Here is a 22,112-nt window from a genome sequence, read left to right on the forward strand (position 1 = left end):
GGGGAAGTTATTTTGATTAAAGATAATGAGGGCATATGCAGTTTTAAGAAATAATGATTTGCACAGGTAAATCTTTTATAATAAATACCATAATATTCCATTAAAAAAAAATTCTAAAAATAAAACTACTATAAAGCATTGTTGATTTTTTTTTTTATTTTATGGGTGCTTTGGTGTACATATATTAAATCATATAATTTGGTTATTTGGTGTCCTTTTTTGGAAAGACAACTAAATTTACCTTGAAAAAAGATGAAAAATACAGTTCAATCTGATGGTTTACTTTGCTGGATATAGGAAATGATGGCAAAATGGATTGTGTATTTCACGATAAGTGCACGATTAAAAAAAATTTATCTATTGACAGCCCTATTATATATATATAAATCTTAAAAAAAAAAAAAAATAAATAAATAAATAAATAAATAAATAGATATATAATTTTTTTTTTTTTTTTTTTTTTTTAAAAATTCAATCTACCTTTCAGCCTCTTTGGAACTAGCTACTCTCACTGCAGGACTCAAAGTAAGTCTACAGATGAGGAAAGCCTGTCACAGTCCAACAAACAAACACTCAGACCCTTCAACTTACTGACTCGCTTGCCTTTGCTCTTTCTGCCATTTTCACGATCATATTGTTGCCAGGCCTTTTGATGACACACACACACACTCATGCTTCTCTCTCCAGAGGGTAACGCAAAAACAAGCTCGTTTCATTTAGAGTGTGCTTGACTGCCTCTGGCCGTTACTGTTGGGGCAGTGACACTGACCACAGCACAGAAACACATTAATCTTTAAATCTCACAGACACACTCACACACAAACTTCTGCCACAACCACCAAGCTGTGATCTGCACACACGGACACACTACACACAGATAAAGGGAGATGGGAAAACATGGAGAGAGGAGTCACCGCTGCTTAGGATCGAACAAGAGGGCAAGGGAATGAGCCTGGGAGGAAGAGACATTGTGGGCTTTTAAGTGAGGTCACCACTGTTGTCACTGTCTGGAGAGGACAGTCAGCACATACAAAGACAATTACGTTCGTCCAGACAGAAGAAACACTGTTCGCTCCAAGCGAATGATGACGGAAAGCACTGACGTCTTAAGAATGGTAAAATGGAAAACTATTGTGCCGAGCGGAGACAGACACACAGGGTCTGCAGCAGTACAGGCATAGATTAATTAAAGATTTTTATCAGAAGTGATACAGACAGTCAGAAATGGCCAGACAGTGATTGAGAGATTGAGAGATTTATAGATAGATGGATAGATGGAGGCCTTTGTCAGTCTATTTATTTTTCAGTTTGAAAAAAAAAAAAAAATCTAAAGTCAGCACAGCTCTCTTTGAATACATTACAACTGAAAGCTGAGGTGAGAATATCTGTGATTGGCCATCTGTGAAATAGACCACAATGCAGCAGTAAAGATTCATACATTTCATTGTCAGAGAAGATTTAAACGAGCATCTATAACCATTACTGACATAATTCTCTATTCAAAGTCTTGTATAATCAATACTAAAACTTTTATTCAGTTGTGAGGTTGAAATACAGTCATTTCAACCTTGAAAAGCTGTTATAGTGACTGTAGGGGGTGTTGTTTGGCACAATGCAGTGTAGAGATCCATAATACCATAACAGTTATTGGTCAATATTAGAGATTTTTTTTATTCATCAATATCTTGATATTGAATATTTAATTGTTAATTTCCTCTAAGCAAACACACCAAACTTCAATATATACAGTAACTGAATTATTGTGCACTTAGACATTTTATGTTTTCAGCTTTAAATGCGGCTCATCAATACTATTTGTAAGCCAGAACAATCTTTTTTAAGCCTGGTTTTCAGACAACAATATTAAAGTTACATTTCAGCTAAAGCCTCTCTTCAACTATTAAGTTCACCTTTTTTTATTTGAACAAGCATGTTCAATTTACATGCTTGTTTAGCCAAATTTAGTTTAGTAATTTGATGAGGTAATAGTTTACTTTTTAAACAAGACTCTGTTAAAAGGATCTGGTTCTTTTATTGACTCAAGTCTGTGTTAAACCCAGCTCTTTAACAGCATGCTAAATTACTCACCAGTATGAAATGAGTTCATACTCTATGAGGCTTTAACATCCTGTGCCAGAAAATCTGCTGATATTGTCTTTGTTTGAACCTAAAAACACTTTTCTACACTGCGTTTCCTCATGTTTTTCTCCTCGGATTGTCATGGGAACATTCACTGGATGGATTTCAAATTCATTCTCAAAATATTGAGGCAGAAGCGTACTTAAAGATAAGAAAGGGTTCATTTAAACACAATTGTTTCACAGGCTGGCATCATTATAGCCGCTTTGTTTACAACAACACAGGTGGTTACTTACGGAAAAATCAAACGCCGATAACAACGGTGGAACAAAAGATCCGAGAGATCTCAGCGCTGATGCTGGTGCCAGGTAGTTCAGATTCGCCTGGCCTGAAATCAAAAGCTCGGGGAAGCAGATCAAAGAGGGACCTCCCCGGCAACCGCTGCTATCCAAACCAGTTATCCCATCTGTAGACGAGTAGGGTGGGCCTTAGTGCCGAGGAGACCACCGCTCCGGTGTATTGCAGCATCACCGGCATCAATCTATTTCCTAAATGCATTTAATCCAGAGCAGCTGTAGGATTCAGCCGTACCAGACGCAGCTTTCAGAAAGCACTCCAGTGAGGTGTAGAGGACAAATAAGCACATTGAATCGCATGTCTGCTCGGCTATTTAAAAGACTGCAAAGAGGTTCAGCAGCAAGAGCACATCGATATTTAGTTTTTAGCCAAAGGGGCAAATCTGCGTTTGTAATATGTGTGGTGCCAAAAAGAAATGAGTTACTGCAGGTGCGAAAGACTCATCATTCTAAATACCCTGATGGCATTGGAATGGTTAGATAATGTGTTTCTAATGTAAAAACTTCTATTACTGCAGTCTGTTTCAAAGAGATGGAAGTATTACTTTTCTTATGTGCACCCCCCAAAAAAAATTCACTTTTTTTTTACTCCACAGAGCTCAAATCCGTCTCATATCGCTATGTAATAACTCTAATAACAATAGCAACATCTAAGAAAAAAAAAGTATATTCTTTGCTTCTATAGACTGGTTTTGCATTTATAGTACTGTACAGAGATAATACTATAGGGACTTTCATGGGGGATTTACCAAGGTTATCCTAAAAAACTTTTCAAATAAGTACTTCATTTGAGGGGTTTCAAATTTCTTGATGCCAAGGACCCCCAAGAATAAGGATTAGGGATTCTTGTTTCAAACTATTATTCACTTTGTATTCACTTTAGCCTAAAACTAACTTTTTGCCACACCTGCCAATTGTCAGCACCTGAAATGAACCGGGCAAAACTATTTTTTCACCAGCCATGAAACTAGCCAATAGATGCTAGTGAAAATTCACAATCCTCGATACCATGGCTAAAACTACTAGCTTAACTAATATAATAGCCTACCAGACAAGCAAAAAAAAGAACAAATAATCAAATTACAAGCAATACCACAAATAAATACAAAAAACAAAGATACAAATAAAATAAACAGTGCTTTTCAGGAAGGTCTAGTGGTAGTTTTCAGGTATAGAAATTTAATAAAGCAGGCTAATCAAATAAAATGCATAGACTTCATATGCCTTTTAAAATTTAAGAGCAGTAACTGCTTGAATATTTACATTGTAATATACATACTCGCCAACACAGATGCATTAAATTGATCAAAAGTGACAAGGGACAATGCGGCGCAATGCGGCACGACAAGTGTTTTTTGCTAGTTTCAGCCCAACGCAGTTATCATTTTCACGACCTGCGTCATGTTGTTTAAATAGCAAATGCATTTGCACCCATCTGATCACCCATGGGTGTGCTGGTCTGAAAACGAGGTGTGTTCAGGTGCATTGTTGACGCATTGCTATTTTGAAGCAACAGAAATTGGCTGAGCAGTTGACAACTGAAACCTGGTCAATGGCGCAATATTTTGTTATTTAAAAGCGCGTGTTAGTAATATGCGCCTATAGGTGGGTGCAGAATGTGTGTACACTCAGCTTATTACACACACAGGGCAGCAGCACACAAACATGCCAAATAGTAAAAATAAAAGGATTAAAATGTAAAAGATTATTATGGTTTGCATAAAGATAAAAATGCTTTGGTGGAATCCTAAGTGCACTTGCACTCTGCACTTTACACCATGCGCTTAGATCGTTAAAATAGGGCCCAAGGACTTTCACATAAAAAAAATATCAATTTTGCAATGAACTTTATTATGGAAGATGCCATACTACTGACTGACTATACTGCCTACTACTAATGTATGATTTAAGCATTTTCAGCAAAGGCTTAAATGTAACAAGACCAAAGAAAATAGTTTCTTTTTTTGTGATCACACTCAGTGTCTGAAAACCTGAGGCTCTAAGTGATGGCAAACGGTGGAGTATGTGTGAGAAAGAGCAGGGCACATGTCCACATATCTAGGCCCAGCGAGCAGCTGTAATTATGATGCTTGGAGTGCTAATAGATGAGCAGTGCTGGAACGGGATGGATTAAGAAGCTTAAACTGAGCTCTAATGGACCTGGATTTCAGCTTTATATGATCCTGCATCACAAGCAGCCAGCAACAAGCCCAATTACATCTTTGGTCTTTCAGTCTCTCTCTCGTTCACTCTCTTGGTGAGGAAATCTTTTTATAGAAACATCAGTCTTGTTTTTCTGTGTTTGTGTGTGAGGAGTCTGTGAGGATCAAAGGGATTGAAGTCTAACTGACCGATGTGTAATTGTGGTTGTGTGTGAATGTTAGTGTCCATGGGCCAAAAAAAGGTTTTTCTCTCCTGTTAAGCTTCTCCTTATGTTCATCACACATGGACATAGAAACACATTCCACCTTGGTAACTTGATATTAATTATGATATTTGATATTAATAATATAGTGAATTGTGTGTGTTCCTGCATTTTAACCCTAGCCCTCCTGAATAGTCAGCGCCACGGCAAAAGAAAATGTAAAATCATATTTTACCTGAGTATTGAATGTGAGTTTGCAGTCTGTTATTAATGTGATGCATTAAAAACAGTGTACCACAAATAATGTCTTTTATGATCCAGTACTTTTAGTGAATAGTTCAAAAAAGATGATGAATCTCTGGTTTGAATCAGTCTAAAACACAGAGAATGTCTATCATAACTAAGTAAAATGTGCATTATGACTGAAACATACCAAAATGAATCAGAATGGAACCACAATCAAATCAGACCTGATCAAAATAGAATTTAATTTAATAGAATTGAGAGTGTATGAATCAAAACTGAGCAAATAAGGAAATCTGTATCAATATCCAGCCTAGTGTTGTCAAAATTACCGGTATTTCGGTACCAAGTCGGTACTGAAAGTTTGAAAATGTGACGATACCAGCATTTCTGTGGTACCGGTAGTACCGAGAATCCGGGTATATTCGGTACCCACTGATAGGGCTGTGGCATTTACTTGAATATGACACGAGTGAAGCACAAAGCTTTGATTACAAAAGAAATAATAGGTTAGCAATTAAATGTGACATCGCAGCCATGGAAACATTTTGGTTCATGCCGAATGAGAGAGGTACGTGAGTCCATGTTTTGCGAATCGCGATCTGGTCACCCGATTAGCAGAGAATTTAACAATATTCCATTAGTTATTCCACTGAACATGGAATCTCTGTTTCTTTTCCCAAATCTTCACTCACACAGGGGATTATGACGTTTCTTTCATTTGCATTTAGGCCTATTAAATTCGCATTCTTTACTGTGGTAAAGTAGAAAAAAACCATAGGACAAAAACCTATTTTGCAGGCACGTCAATTTCTATTTAACACAGTTTGTGCTTGTTATTAGACTTTATAAGGCGCGTCAAGTTTATACACGTTATATACGTGATTTTTAGTTTCGTTTTCTCTGGCAGCACTAAATCAAACATAGCCTGAATGTCTGAAGATAAAACTCGCTCTTCAGACCTTTTACAACAAGTGTCAGTTGCTTGTAACATCAGGAGAAAACATGAAGATATTATTAAAGAGAAATGGTCTCTTTCCTGCTCGTGTCCCACATCCCTCTCAAAGCGCAAAGCGGTAGGCTATATCAAAGACTAATAACGGGACTCTGACGCATCTTTGTGTGGAAATAAAAAACTAATGTTTTTTAAAATAATATTTAAACTTTCTTATTATTTAGGTTACCATTATTTACCAATATTTATTTAATAGTTTTACAGGCTGTGCGTTGTTTCTCTGACGGAATAGCTAAAATAACACGCTCGTCTGTTACCCCTGTTGAAAAAAACAGCATATGCTAGAAAGGTAGGTTTTGAAGCTGGTATGCTGCCTGGTTTGAGTTGGTTTATGCTGGTCCTATGCTGGTCCATGCTGGTCCAGGACCACCTTAGGACCAGTTTAGGACCAGGACCAGCATAAAACAACTCAAACCAGCATACCAGCTTCAAAACCTACCTTACCAGCATATGCTGGTTTTTTCAACAGTACAAAATGGATGTTTGTGCATTTATTTATTTTTTTTATACATTTCAAAATTTATTTAATTGAGGTAGCCTATCTATATACACACAAACATACAAACACACTCCAAATCATATTTAATGTTTTTAAAATAGGCTATATAAAATAGTAAAATAGTTTCAACAGATTTTGCTGTGGTACCGAAATTGGTACCGAGAACCGTAAAATTTTCATGGTATTTTGGTACCGTGACAACACTAATCCAGCCCTTTTCCCTGTTGTGGAACATACACCTAATTTGATTTGTTCCAATTTTGAAGGTGTGGTCGCATTAGCAAAGGTCAATAGTGTAACAATGTACGAACCACAGGTCATACAGAAGTCACTTTCAAACCAAGCAGCCTTTTGTTGGTCAATTCGGTGAATCCGAGTGAAAAGTTTGAACCTGTTGCAAAATCTGTGAGGGAAATCTTTCACCCTCATGGAAAATTTCTTTTGAAATTACTGGATTTCAACTGAGTGACTGAACTGTATCAATAAGCTCTTTTTCACAACAGGCTTAAATTCCTTAGACATGTTTGATACTGCTGACATTTATACTTGCTTACATTGTAAGCGAGAGAACATTATGTGAATAGATTACTTTGTTAGCGGCTCTTCAACATGAACTTGTCGTAAACAGTGTGCTGCTGTGGGCATAGGACTGTGTTGTGCATGTCAAATAATTAAATAAATGTATTTTATTTTATTTTATTTTTTTTGTGTCAGTATTTATTTATTGATACTCATTAATTTCAAAAACAGTTTCTGAATGTTATTTACATATAAAAATACCTATTATGTTACTCATGATTAAAGAGTAAGTTCACTCAAAAATGAAAATAATGTCATTAATTACTCACCCTCATGTCATTCTACACCCTTAAGACCTTCGTTCATCTTCGGAGCACAAGTTAAGATATTTTAGAAATCCGATGGCTCAGTGAAGCCTCTATAGCCAGCAAGTTAATTTACTCTTTCAGTGCCCAGAAAGGTAAACGTATTTAAAGCAGTTAATGTGAGTTCAGTGGTTCTACCTTAATATTATAAAGCAACGAGAATACCTTTTGTGCGCCAAAAAAAAAAAAAAAGACTTTTCAACAATATCTAGCGATGGCCGATTTCAAAACACTGCTTCGAATCTTTTGTTTCGAAGTGATTAGGAGTGCCAAAGTAACGTGATTTCAGCTGTTTGGCAGTTTGACACTGATTCGAAACAAAAAAAATTGTAAGCTTCGTGAAGCAGTGTTTTGAAATCGGCCATCACTAGATATTGTCATCATTTTGTTTTTTTGGCGCACAAAAAGTATTCTCGTCACTTTATAATATTAAGGTAGAACCACCGATCTCACATGAACTGATTTAAATATGTTTACCTTTCTGGGCACTGAAAGTGTAAATTAACTTGCTGTTTATAGAGGCCTCACTGAGCCATCAGATTTCATCTAAATTATCTTAATTTGTGTTCCGAAGATGAATGAAGGTCTTACAGGAGTAGAACGACATGAGAGTGAGTAATTTCCATTTTTGGGTGAACTAACCCTTTAAAGTTGTTACATGTGCCCTGGGTCCGTGTTCTATTGTCATCGTATGGACCCCATTTCCCACAATTCCCCATCTGGGAACCAATCACACACTCACACCTGTTTCCCATCAGTGACACTTTATAAGCTGCACTCAAACACACACACATTGCTGAGTATTGTTTAGCCATTGGTTTGCATTCCGTTTGTGCCTTGTCCTGCCTTGTCCTGCCTAGCCTGTGTTTTGACCCCGGACTGTTTCCTTGTTTTTGATTGTTTGCTGCCTGCCTTGACCATTGCCTGTGTTTTTGGATTACTCTTTTGCCTTGCCTTCCTGTTAATTTTTGCTGGTGATCAACCTACTGCCTGTTTGACTACGCTCTTCTTATGATTAAAGCCTGCACGTGGATCTCCAACTCTGCAGTCCCGCTCTCTACATTACAATAGTCATATTTAAATAGATACTTCACCTAAAAATGAACATTCTGTCATTCTGTCATTACTCAAGTTGTTCCAAACCTGTATGAATTTCTTTCTTCTGCTGAACACAAAATAAGATATTTTGAAGAATGTCGGTAACCAAACAGTTGATGGGCCCCAATGACTTCAATAGTATAGGAAAACTATGGAAATCAATGGGGCCCCATCAACTGTTCACAAAATATCTTCTTTTGTGTTCAGCAGAAGAAAGAAATTCATGCAGGTTTGGAACAATTTGAGGATGAATAATAATGAAGGAATTTTCATTTTTGGGTGAACTATCCCTTTAATGGAATTTTTGCTGTTAGTTACGTGAGGCAAAAGCAGTTAGAATGAAGGATAAACCTAAATTCACAGCATTTAAACAACTTCTGCTCACGAATTCGAAGGTCATTGAGGGTAAATGTCATATTATGCAACTACCCATTACTATACGGAGAGCTTACTACCAACTAGCTACATTCTGCCTTAAGAACAAATGATGCAACCAAATAAAGTACAGAGTTTGTAGCTAGTAGTTAAGCCTTTAGCCTAAACTTTACGTTCCAATTTAAGTAAGAACTTTCAAATGGCTGGAGCAAACCCCTGGTGGACTGATTAAGAACATGCACACTGACTCACAAAAAAAAACATGTAAAACAGTGCTATCTGATTGGAGCTCACAGTTTCACCGGTTTCATTTGCAGTATGCATGAGACAGTGCTCGGTCAGAGGGCCGAGATTAAGATGGTCATTTCAGCAGGCATATACCCAGCAGTTAGCTATATACTCAAGACAGTACACAGTGGAGTTGCTTGGCAACAAACTGCTCACCAGTGTGACACTAACGCAGCATGCGCTCACATACCCCGGTATTACCAGCTCTCTTACTTCACACACACGCAGACAGAGGGTTGATTGTGGGTGCGAGTAGTGCTCTGGAGCTAGTCTAGGGCTTCAAAGTTCTCTGAACTGCTTCATGTAAATGGGTGTGCCGACTGTTATCGCTCACACACGCATCCACAAACACACACACTCACTTTTAAGCTACTTTCATTCAAAACATATTCAGCAGTGACAGCATAAAAACACTTCAAAGGGTGGCAGGCGGAGATAGGATGGGCAAAAAGAAAAGAATTCAATTTAGAGTTGATATGACGCAAAGGCAAATAAATTCAGCGGGAGGGAGAGATGGAGAGATGATAAAATATTGGGAGGACCAACTTTAGTCTTGAGGGATTGAGCGAGTGGATGGATGGACAGAAAACTGAAAGAAATAAAGAGAGAGAGAAAGAGGAAGCGAGGTAGAGTGAATACTTCATCTGGGTTGTTAGTAGGTAAACAACCATCAATTGCTTTTGATTGAAGTGAGTCTGACACCCTCTCATCTCTCTGCTCTCTGTCCATTCCTCTCCACAGTAAAGCACTGCCTGGCAAGTCTTCAAATCACTTTCCCTCACTCCCTCAAAGGAATAATTCACCTAAAAATTAAATATGGCATGATTTGCTCACCCTTATTTCATTCATATAACTTACTTTCACAACACAAAAGGAAACATTTTTCTGCCGTTGTCCATGCAATTATGATGAGCTTTCAATTATAAGAGATTTCAGGCTTCAAACAGGACAAAAAAAAAATGATCATAAAATTATCAAATAAGTGGACGGTACGATTTGCACACTATATTACAAGTTTTCTGAAGCCATATGACAGATTTGTGTGAGAAACAATTCCAAATGTAAAGGTTTGAATACATTACATGACTATTTCCCAGATTTTTCAATGCTAGATGCTGAAAGTCAGAGCCAGTCTGCAGATTTTGTGGTTCATGTAGTCTGAGTATATCAGACATGTTTGACATTTTGAGCCGATTTCAGAACACATATTGTTTTCATTTGTCATGCATCTCCTAGCAACAAGGCACGTTTCTGCGCATTTCTATTGTGTTTGGAACAACTTGAAAATCTACTGTTTCTTAGACGTTTCGTGTCCAGTTTTTTCTGTAACCATTCACAAAGTTGGCAAGTGTATGATGCTTAGTGTTTTGAAATCTGTTCAGATTTTCGTGTAAAAGTCATGTAGCACAGTACAATCGGTTACAATGAATCGGTTGATCAAGTTCACAAATCACATTCTGAAAGATTCATTCCTGAATCGAACTGACTGACTCAGTCCGGGTGTAATGGGGAAGGTTATCACCGAATAAAGACTTAAATGATGGTCTGTTCTTCAAGCAAAGCTATCGTTTGATTTGGAATAGCATATTAGCCATACAGACCATTTTTAAGATAATTTTATGGTTTACATCATTTTCAGGGCCTGAAAGCCTCAGTCACCATGAGAAATAAAAGAGCAATCAGGACATTCATCAAAATGTAACCTTCTGTGCTCTACAGATTACAGAAGACAGACAGACATTACGGGTTTGGAACGACATGACGAAGAATTAATGATAGAATTTTCATTTATGGGAGAACAATCCCTTAAAATACTTACTCCCACTCTTTATAAGAAATGCTACAAAATTGTCCTCTGGCTACACAGAATGCAAGAAACAAGGAGGGAAAGATGTCTTCCTTTTTTCTTACTACTCTTGCTTTCATTTTTACATGTTGAGGCTATCAGGGGAGACAGAGCTGGGATGGAGTGAGAAATGAGGGAATATCTGAAGGAATCACTCCAGGTAAAAGATGTAAAGGCAAGAGAGGTGGATGTTGTAAATGATAGAAGGAGGACGGGATCAGAGAGGAGGAAAAACAGATTCAGAGATCAGTGGAAGACAGATAGAAAGAGAGACTTGGAATCAAAGACGAACAAAAACACAGAGGGTCGCTGATCGGATTCACCTGTAGTCTTTAAAGCATGCACATGCGCTCCAGGTGGATACACGGCGCACAAATAGCTACTTCAAAACCTTCTGAAGAGGCTAGACAGACAGGGTTACAACTGCTAGCTGCTGACCACAAGAAAGCAAGTAAATGAAAAACAGAGAGACTGCAAAACAAGACTCTACAGACAAGAAGGAGAATGAAAGGTCTTGGAGGAAAATGAAGAGTGTGTCAGAAAGAACAAGCAGAACAATCGTGCTGAGGTGCGTCTGCTCTCTCTCTGTCTCTCTGATAAAGGAAATGTTGCAGCAGTGTATGTCTGTCTCTGGAGAGAAGAACAGCGGGAGAAAACAGACAAAGAACAAGCCAACAGAAAAATGAGGACAAGCTGAAATACAGTACAATAAACTATCACTAAACTAATACACAAACATTCACACAACACAACACATGCATCAAGGTTGAAATACAATATCAGCTCTTCGCAATCTTTTGCTCGTTCTCTCATAAACATGCTGCTTAAACAGACAAACAAACCCCATCTTGAGCAAATAAGAAAAACAAGAAAACATCTAACAAAATAAAATGAAATTTTAATCAATGGGCCTTTGAATTAGCGCTGTCATTAAGTAAACAGGAACAAGGGGCATTAAATATTCATGTAGCACTCACATTCATTAAGGGACTGGCCCTCGAGGGGCCCCGTCAGAACTGGGACATATCATGATGTATGGAGGAAGAAAGAGCACCAGAAGATCGTGAGAAGAGAATGATGAAAGAAGGGGAAAAAAAATGGTGGAATCAAGGATGAGAGATCACACACATGGAGAGGAACGTTCAACTGAACGTTCACTGTTTGGAGAGGGCGAGATGATAGTATGGAGAAAAACAACATCACATGTTTAGAAAACAACAGCAATGGGAAGGAGGCAGTGGGAAGGAGGCAGTGAGAGAGAGAGAGAGAGAGAGAGAGAGAGAGGTATAGAGCGACAGAGAGGAAAAAGATGCAGAAAATAAGCTGAACCTGAAAGAAAGAAACGTGTGCTACTCCTTAAGATAACAGCAAAATGTTGACAGGAAAAAAGAGTCAATGTATATGGACTAAAATGCTCAAAATAGAAATGCAAGACACTCAATATGGTAAAGTTCAAGGCAAAAAGAACACAATGCATTCCCCAGCACATGAACTCCATAACACACTTATTACACAATATATCAACCCTTGATAAACTGCAACAGACCTTTCAGAACAGAAAACATGGTCTAAAAATAAAGCACAGTACATTAGGAACACAAAATGTACATTAGGAGTTGGAATCTTGCTGAAATTCTAAATTGTAGCATATTGCCGTATTTTTTAAAACTTTAAAAGGTGCCCTCGAACTTTTTTTAAAAAGATGTAATATAAGTCTAAGGTGTCCCCTGAATGTGTCTGTGAAGTTTCAGCTCAAAATACCCCATAGATTTTTTTTAATTCATTTTTTAACTGCCTATTTTGGGGCATCATTATAAATGAGCCGATTCAGGGCTACTACTGGCCCTTTAATTCTCCTGCTCCACGCCCACGGAGCTCACGCTTGCCTTGAACAGTGCATAAAGTTCACACAGCTAATATAACCCTCAAATGGATCTTTACAAAGTGTTCATCATGCATGCGGCATGCATGCGGCGGATTATGTGAGTATTGTATACTGTTATATTGTTTACATTGATTCTGAATGAATTTGAGGCTGTGCTCCGTGGCTAACGGCTAATGCTACACTGTTGGAGAGATTTATAAAGAATGAAGTTGTGTTTATGAATTATACAGACTGCAAGTGTTTAATAATGAAAATAGTGACGGCTCTTGTCTCTGTGAATACAGTAAGAAACGATGGTAACTTTAACCACATTTAACAGTACATTAGCAACATGCTAACGAAACATTTAGATAGACAGTTTACAAATATCACTAAAAATATCATGATATCATGGATCATGTCAGTTATTATTGCTCCATCTGCCATTTTTCGCTATTGTTCTTGTTTGCTTACCTACTCTGTTGATTCACCTGTGCAGATCCAGACATTAATACTGGCTGCCCTTGTCTAATGCCTTTCATAATGTTGGGAACATGGGCTGGCATATGCAAATATTGGGGGTGTACACCCCGACTGTTACGTAACAGACGGTGTTATGTTGAGATTTGCCTGTTCTTCGGAGGTCTTTTAAACAAATGAGATTTATATAAGAAGGAGGAAACAATGGAGTTTGAGACTCACTGTATGTCATTTCCATGTACTGAACTCTTGTTATTTGACTATGCCAAGATAAATTCAATTTTTCATTCGAGGGCACCTTTAATTCCAAAAACACGTCAATTATTGATTCTTGGCATGAGAATATTGATACAGCATTGTGAGGTAAAATGTCAGAATAATAGATTTTTAAAACTTTAGTTTAGGGTCCAATTCTCACTATTAACTAGTTGCTTATTAGCATGCATATTACTAGGATATTGGCCGTTTATTAGCACTTGTAAAGCACATATTAATGCCTCCTTCTGCATAACAATATTCTATATCTCTTAATCCTAACTACTTTACTAACTATTAATAAGCAGTAATTAGGAGTTTGAGGCAAAACCCGTAGTTAATAGTGAGAATTGGACCCTAATGTAAAGTGTGACCAATTTTTTTTGTTTGTTTCCCACAACTAGGAGCCATAGTAGTCAAGGGCCACATCCTGCCTTTAATTTTGTGGCCCAAGCATGCCTAATTATGATACATGTATCAATGATTTAAATTATCAGTAAGTATTTGAAACTTTTATTCAGCAAGGACACATTAAACTGATAAAAATTGACAGTAAAGATTTTCACATTGTTACAAAAGATTTCTATTTCAAATCAATGCTGTTCAATATTTCTAAAAAAAATAAATAAATAAATAAATGAATAAATAAAGAACATTAAACATTAAGAAGCTGTTTTCAACACTAATAATAAGAAATGTTTCTTGAACAACAAATCAGCATATTAGAATGATTTCTGAAGGATCATGTGACACTGAAGACTGAATGATGCTGAAAATTCAGCATTGCCGTTACAAGATTAAATTACATTTATATATAAAAAATAAAAAAAGAAAACCTTAAAATAGAAAACAGTTATTTAAAATAATATTTCACAATATTACTGTGTTTACTGTATTTTGATCAAATAAATTCAGCCTTGGTGAGCATGAGAGATGCATTACCAACCACAAACTTTAACACGCATGAATTATATCATGAGCCTTAGCTGTTCAAACATATATAGTGTTTAGTATCTCATGTTGTCTGCTGTGTCTAAGTGTCTAACATTGACTATTCTGCCTTCAGGCAACACACACAGGGAGCTCTATGATGAACAAAGCCTGGGGTTAAATTAACCCGTAAAATCAAACAAAAGATTACATGTACGCCAACGGGTTAAATCAACCATTAAAATGACTGAACTTTTGAGCACACACTGGTTAAATCCACAAGGAAGGGTCTATCTTAGAATGCCATCCATGTTATTTAAACAGATAACACTAGGTTTCATATAACACGTTGTTCTGTACACTTAATGCTTCCAACTTCATAAATACTCCACTTTGAAAGAGCATAGATGTGTAGAAGTGATGTATTGAAAAGAAAGATGCAAGCACATACAAAACATGCACAAGAGAGGGGAAGATGAAAGAGGAGAGAGGAGAGCAGACTGAAAGAGTAGAGAGTGATTGATTTTCACACACTTCTAAAGCTCTGTCTCCGGAGAGAAGGAACGAGAGAAAGGAGGAAGAAAGAGGGGAAGAAATAAAAGGGACTCTTCGCTCTCCTCTAGTTACACACATTTATTTCTGCCCTTTATCTCCCTTCTCGTCCTTCCATTCATTCACGCTCTCACGGTCAACCTTTATTCAAATAATGTTCCCAAAGCCACCTGAGCTCTTCACCACATGGGAAGAGAAAATAAGGGACTGAATGTACAGAAGAAAAGAGGATACAAAAGTTTAGAAATGTATAATAGAGAGATACGACAAAATAAGACTAAACAGACAGATGGGCGGTGGTTGCTGAAATAAAAGAACAAGCAGGTCAGGAGAAGATTTGGTTTGAGCGAACAAAGAACTGAGGCGTGTTTTTAAAGTGTTAAACTTCAATGGCTGCCATACAAACAAGACATTGGAATATACAGGCCAAATGATATTAATGAATGATATTATTTGGAGAGAAAAAAGGGTTTTTAAATAAAGCAAAGCATACATACAATAATACACAATTAGTTTCCTCTTTGTACCTATTGATCTTCACGTTATGGATCTTGCAGCTAATCCAGGATCTCTTATTCACACCCACAGAAAGGCAACAGAGTACAAATTAATTGCTAATAGCTCAAGAGATACAATGGAGCACTCAGTTGTTTCTTTTCATCAACCTTGACTCTGTGTCCAATCATAAAGCTCCGTCAGAGATAACCCAATAACTCTGTCTTGTTTACAGTATTACTTCTTAATACTTTTTCTATGCAAACATGCACAAGACGGACATCTTTGACCCTTATGCCGCTTTTTGAGCTTTTTCAGTGTCTCATGCTTGAGACCCAATAATTTCCATTAATCAGTGCTGCGACTTTGCAGTTACTACTGTGCTCTTTTGTTCTTAAGAGCAAAAACTGTGTGATCATTCTCTTATGCCTGTCACTCAGAAGTCACAAGAAAATTGTCAAATTGGACAGATAGTGAAACTAAAGCACTTTCTCTTCATCCAGGTGGATTAAGTAAATGCACAGCGTTTAAAAGGTAATTTTCGATGATTGACAGTACAGAGATTACCGGTATTTTGGTACTGATGTGCGAATTACCGCTATAAAAAAATGGAACGTCGTTGCTTGCGTGAACAGCATTTATGGTCTATTTAATGTACCAGGCTTAATGTATGAAAGTGGCTGAAGATTGATGCAAAGAGTATAGAAATATAAAATCCATTAAATGGATATCACAGCTCATATGATTTGGTCTGGGTAAAATCTGATGAAATATGTTTGAATTCATACAGAAATATCTCAGCACAGTTTTTAAACTTGTCAGATTACAGTGATCTTTCTCCATAGAAACATCTGAGAAGGTATAAAAATCTGCTCTCCATTTGATCTAATCGCTGTCAAGGAGAAACAACTGAGAAAGTAAAGAGAATTCCTATGTGATTTTTTTTTACCTGGAATGAAAGAGAACAAGACAGAAGTTGACTAAAATATATATATAGTGAAATATGACAACCAATTAGTGAGGACACTAGTCTTCACTAGTTAAAAAGGCTTATAAATCTGTCAAAACATGTTTTTAATTTAATCTAGTGTTTTTCACATGTTTCTGTATACTAATATAGTGAAACAAACAAATGTGTGTCTGAGTAAAAGAGAATGACAGAAATGGATATAACGACTGCAGACACACTTGCCATCTTTTCGCCTCACTCGTTTGTATCCAAGTACTTCAATTTCCCCAATCCGCTTCAAAATCCCGGAGAAAATGGCCAGGAACGTAATGTCACCACTTTTCTTTAAAGAAAAGGGCTAAAAAAGCAAGGAGGAGGAGTAGAGGAAATGAGGTGAGGAAAGGGCACTGTTTGTGTCGGAGGAAATTATCATTAATAAAATCTAAAAATAACACTGGCACTCAGAAAGATGACTGAGTTATAGCGCGAAGCAGAGCGGTAATTACGGCTGACTCTCAGAACGCACGCTTACATTAAATATTAAGAGAAGAACCGGTGCACACAGCTAATACGCCTGAACGTCCTCCAGCAGTGCTTTGTACAAAATGCAAAGACTAGGCCTAACCCTGCTGAGAGCACAGACTGAAGCGGGTGATAATTTGCCCTCAGCTTTAGTTCTCTGACAAGCAACGCTCTCAAAGTGAGTGCGGATTCTGTACCTCAATGGCGAATTTGTTCAGTAAACAAGCTGTTTTTATCTATAGAAAGACTAAATGATCTATTCAGCGCTGAGTATTCCAATATCTTTTGTTACAGTGTTCAAAGGAACGCAAACAAAGCCACAGGTGCACGCACACAAGTGTGCTTCCCAATGCCACCTGATGGAACGACGATAAAAATGTGTGACACCAAGAAAACCAGTTCATAAATGGCTCGTTTACTTACAGTAAGATACACACATCCTCAGGCCAGTTAACTTGAACTGACACAAATGCACACATTTTAATTAGATTATCTGGATTGCAGTCGCTTCCTCATACGCCTGTGGGGACACTATATAGATACATGAGCTTGTATTTTGCATCAGACACAAGTGTGTGCCTGTGGACAGACTGTATCAAAGACAATGGCTTACAAATGTATAAACTCCATTTCATCATACAAACAAAAACAAGCACAAAAACAAATGACCACACCAGTAAACTCCCACTAGGAGACTTGCTTTAGCACACAAACACATTCCCGCCCTGACAAGCTAATAGAGTCTGTGGGCTGGCTCAACGCACAAATGTAAAAACACATACACAACATGCTATTTAACAGGCATTCCCACTATGGAATGTAACCAGACTTGACTTTTAATAATAGAAATCGTTGTTTGTGCTTATCTTCGCATCCTTTGGATTGGGAGAAAAAAAAATTAACATTGATTTATTTGAAATAACTTATTTTAAATAAATCATTTCTGAATTAAAAATAATGTATCTTTTTGGAGGGGCAAAAAGTACCTGATTTTATAATTAAAAGGCCTTGTTAAAAGGATGACGAAATATTTTAACAATAGAGATTGACTGTTTGACATTTGAAAAGCTTTTATTTACCACATCAAACTAAAGTCATGTGATGCATTCAACATGCAGAACAAAAAACAGTAAATTATATCATACTGTACAAAGCAATCCACGCAATCCCTCATGACATTTCAAGGTCAGTAAGTCTTTTGAAATATCAGATTTTGAATTTCTTATGACAAGGCAAGGTTAGTTCAGGCTGTAAAATGGTGTGACTTCTCAATCAATACTTATGTATTAATAATTTATGATATTTGTCAAAAAAAATTACCATTTTCCTTAACTATAATGCATAAAGGGGGTCAAATTGACCCAAAATGCATGATTTTTGAAATATTTTTTATCCATAAAAACATTTATTTGATCTTCCACGAATTCTTCTAAAAACTTGTTTCTGACTCTCATCAATGTCACGGTCATATTTCTTGGTCATAGGATGGGGGGGGGGGTGTATCACTACCCTAAAGAATGCATAAAGGGGGTCAAATTTACCCATATTTTGTTGATACTGTTGAGTACTTTTGTGAATAATATTATTTATTTTCTTGAATAATATTTAATTTTCTTTTTGGATTACTTACAAATCTGCCGATTTTTTTTTCTCTCTAAGCCAAGGATTTGCCTCAGACATCAACCCTGTGACACAAATCTCCCTACAATATAGTAGGTGAAAAGCAATATGTTTAATGAGTAGTATGTCTGAATTCACAGTTTTCATCAAACCGTAGGCAAAAAAGTATCCAGATGACTTACTACTTCCGCCATGATTCTGAAGTTCACATCCAATGGACTCTTTACTGTCTATAGATCATTGGAGAGGTGTCGTGAATGGCAGGGAAATTACTTTTTAAACAGTCATGAAGTTCTCAAATGGAGAACATACTCAGATAGTATATGTGATTTCAAATGCAGTAGAGGAGTAGAGAACAGGAGGCTACAGGATCAAACTAAAGAAGGGGTGCAAACTCTGCCCAAAGGTTAAGCTTAAAAAGTTGCAAATCTAATGTGAAATGTTATGTCTGACTGAAAATATAATTTTCACATAGTCTGTGAGAAATGTGCAGAGTAAAGTTCAGACTCGAATATACTCTGCAGCAGATCTAAATTAGTTAGAGTTTGTTAACTACAAGTCAATTTTTTGCTGCACATCAGAACTATATTCTTTGGTTTTACCTATTGTGGTAGATGATTAAAGGAATCTAGCCTTTGTGTTTCCTCATATTTACACTCCTGTGAAACAAGAAGTCATGGATGGATAATTTTATGTTATTAGTCACCCTGGTAAGCTAAAAGTTGTAAATATGAAGGGGAATATACTTCAGATTTATTTTACTCATAAGAATTTCTTTAATTGTGGCCCCCCACATTGATTAATTTTACTTAAAAGAAAAGTTAGATTTTTTTGATTTTTTTAATGAAAGATCTAAAGGATAAACCATGCAGATTTTTTACAGCCTTCTTTGATCATATTTACCAAGGGTGCCAATAATTCTGACCACGACTGTATAACTGCATTTTAAAAAATATATTTCATCTTTTGTAATGCATATATATACAAAAAGTGGGCAAATAAGCATGTTTGATATATTAAAACATTAGTGTATCATCAATTATTTAAATTTTTTCATTAATAGGACACCTTTTTTTTCTTTTTCTTTTTTTTTTTTTTTTTTTTAAGAAAACCATTTATTCCAAAACAGGTCATTTTGACCCCTTTATGCATTCATGTAAGCTTTTTGGTTGTTGCATTCTAGTGTTAAAAACATTTAAAAGTGAAAATAATGATTAAGATGTGTACATGATTAAGGTGTAAGAAAAATATGTATTACTTTTTCTAGATAGTTATATGACATTTTTAGAGACTTTAGATTTAAACGTATTGAAAATGAAATAGCCTTAATGTTTTTATAGACGATATGAAACAAACATGAATACAAAGAGTACTTTTCTACAAACTGCCAAGTTTTAAACTAGATTCTAAAAAGATTTTTCCTTTATTGTGGACATACTTACATGTCATTGACACAAACAGATTCTCTTAGATCTATTATAAACTCTCATTTTAGTCTTTACCTGTGTGATGACAGTCAATACACAGGTACAGATGTAAATACTCGCACACAAGCTACCCAACGGGTCATAAAGGCATACCGATTACGCAATGTTACCAGACTCAACTTTTAATTACAGGAATCACTGTTTGTGAGCTATCAAACACATGCAACGAATCGGGAATAGGCCTGATGGGAAATTGAGAGAAATAAAATCCCAGCATTAACCGTTATAATCGCATGGCTTCCAAGATTATATAATGACGAAATTTCTCCCTCTTTCATTTAATTCTGTCTGCTTGAAGGGAGCGTTGCGATCTCATTTAAAGCTCTTCAGATCGCATCCCTCCCTCTTTGCCTTCCTTTAATTCAAAGCGTGTCTGATTCATCCTCACGGGGAATAAGGGGCTCGTCATTGTGCTGTGAAGTTGAGTGCGCTCTGACCCCTAACCGTTCATTTGTCATAGCTATTTCTCAACCTTGGCGGATTGGCCTGGTAATGACAGCTTGAAAACACACACTACGTCAACCAGTCCGGACTGAATTGTCATCTGGGGACATGCCACATCAAAATCTCCACGACTAACATGTATTTCAGGAGTCAATGCAATTTCCACAAAGATGACGGACAGAGATGAATATAATAGCAGAGGAGCTACAAAAGCACTTGAGGTTTGTCATTAACATCAACTGTTCGAGACACAAGAAGTCAAACAAATGTGCCAGTTCCACCGTGACAGCTGAAGTCTGGGCTGATTTAATGTTGCGCTGTGGTTGTTTTTCTGTATTTTTCATTAGCTTGAGGGGTCAACATAAATCAAGCAAGGGGACTGAAAAGTGAAAGAGTGTGTCTGTGCGTGTGTGTGTGCTGAGGGGGTAGATAGGGAGACGAGCAGAGTGTTTATAAAAGATAAGCGCTGGCTGAATCACAGAATAAGAGAGAGAGACTACCATTAAGCAGTACAAACATGATTATTCAAACAGCAACTTTCCCTCCGCAAATGAGAAACATCAAGGGAAACGTGTGGCAGAAAAACAAGAGGGCAACGATGAATGAGAGAGCGAAAGATGGATGCAAAAGCCCATAAGGGCCAACGAGACAGAAAGAGGGAGTGGACGAGATAGAGATGGACATGTTTTTATTTGTCTACTTTTTTGTCCCAAAACAAGCAGAAGGGACAAACATGAGCTGCATCCAAAAGAACTCACTTCTTGTCTGTTGTTGTTCTTGTCTGGACTTTAATTTTGATAGCACTGAGAATACCAGCTAAACTATAACAGGACTACAGAATGTTGCTATCTAAAGTATAAATCTATTTCGCAGGTTTATTTTTCTAATTAAAGGATTAGTTCTCTTTCAAATGAAAATGACCCCAAGCTTTACTCACCCTCAAGCCATCCTAGGTGTATATGACTTTCTTCTTTCTGATGAACACAATCTGAGAAATATTAATAAATATCCTGACACATCCGAGCTTTATAATGGCAGTGAGTGGGATCAGTGAGTATGAGCTGCAGAAAGTGCCTCCATACACATCCATCCATCATAAACACGGCTCCGGGGGGCCTTTTGAAGTGAAGCGATGCATTTGTGAAAAAAAAAAATCCATATTTAACAAGTAAAATATCTAGCTTCCGCCAGACCGCCTTCTGTATTCTACTTACAAAGAAAGTGTAAAACTCTCGCAGTTCAAAACATTTCAATCAACTTATGGAAAAAAACTTAACTGACGTGACGCCAGTTTACACTTCGTAACTTTAATACGGAAGGCGGTCTGGCAGAAGCTAGAAATTTTACTTCATAAGTTGTTAAATATGGATTTTTTTTTTTACACAAATGCATCGCTTCACTTCAGAAGGCCTTTACTAACCCCCCTGAGCCGTGTGGAATATGCTTATGATGGATGGATGTGGATG

The 22,112-nt window shown here is 36.9% G+C and overlaps 1 protein-coding gene across 2 annotated transcripts in view; it reads right to left on the reverse strand.

Annotated features, from left to right (window-relative positions):
• cadm4 (cell adhesion molecule 4) overlaps window positions 1–22,112 on the reverse strand; it is a 155,598-nt gene that overhangs the window by 90,243 nt on the left and 43,243 nt on the right. The window contains exon 1 of one of the 2 annotated variants that reach the window (XM_048154219.1): window positions 9,871–9,946. The exons of the other annotated variant lie outside the window; for it this stretch is intronic. Coding sequence (XP_048010176.1) covers window positions 9,871–9,931 — 61 coding nt within the window. The 5' untranslated portion in view covers window positions 9,932–9,946. Of the gene's footprint in view, window positions 1–9,870; window positions 9,947–22,112 lie in introns of those variants that run through there. 2 annotated transcript variants of the gene reach the window in all.

This window comes from Megalobrama amblycephala, linkage group LG13 (genome assembly GCF_018812025.1).
Source record: "Megalobrama amblycephala isolate DHTTF-2021 linkage group LG13, ASM1881202v1, whole genome shotgun sequence".
NCBI lineage: Eukaryota > Metazoa > Chordata > Actinopteri > Cypriniformes > Xenocyprididae > Megalobrama > Megalobrama amblycephala.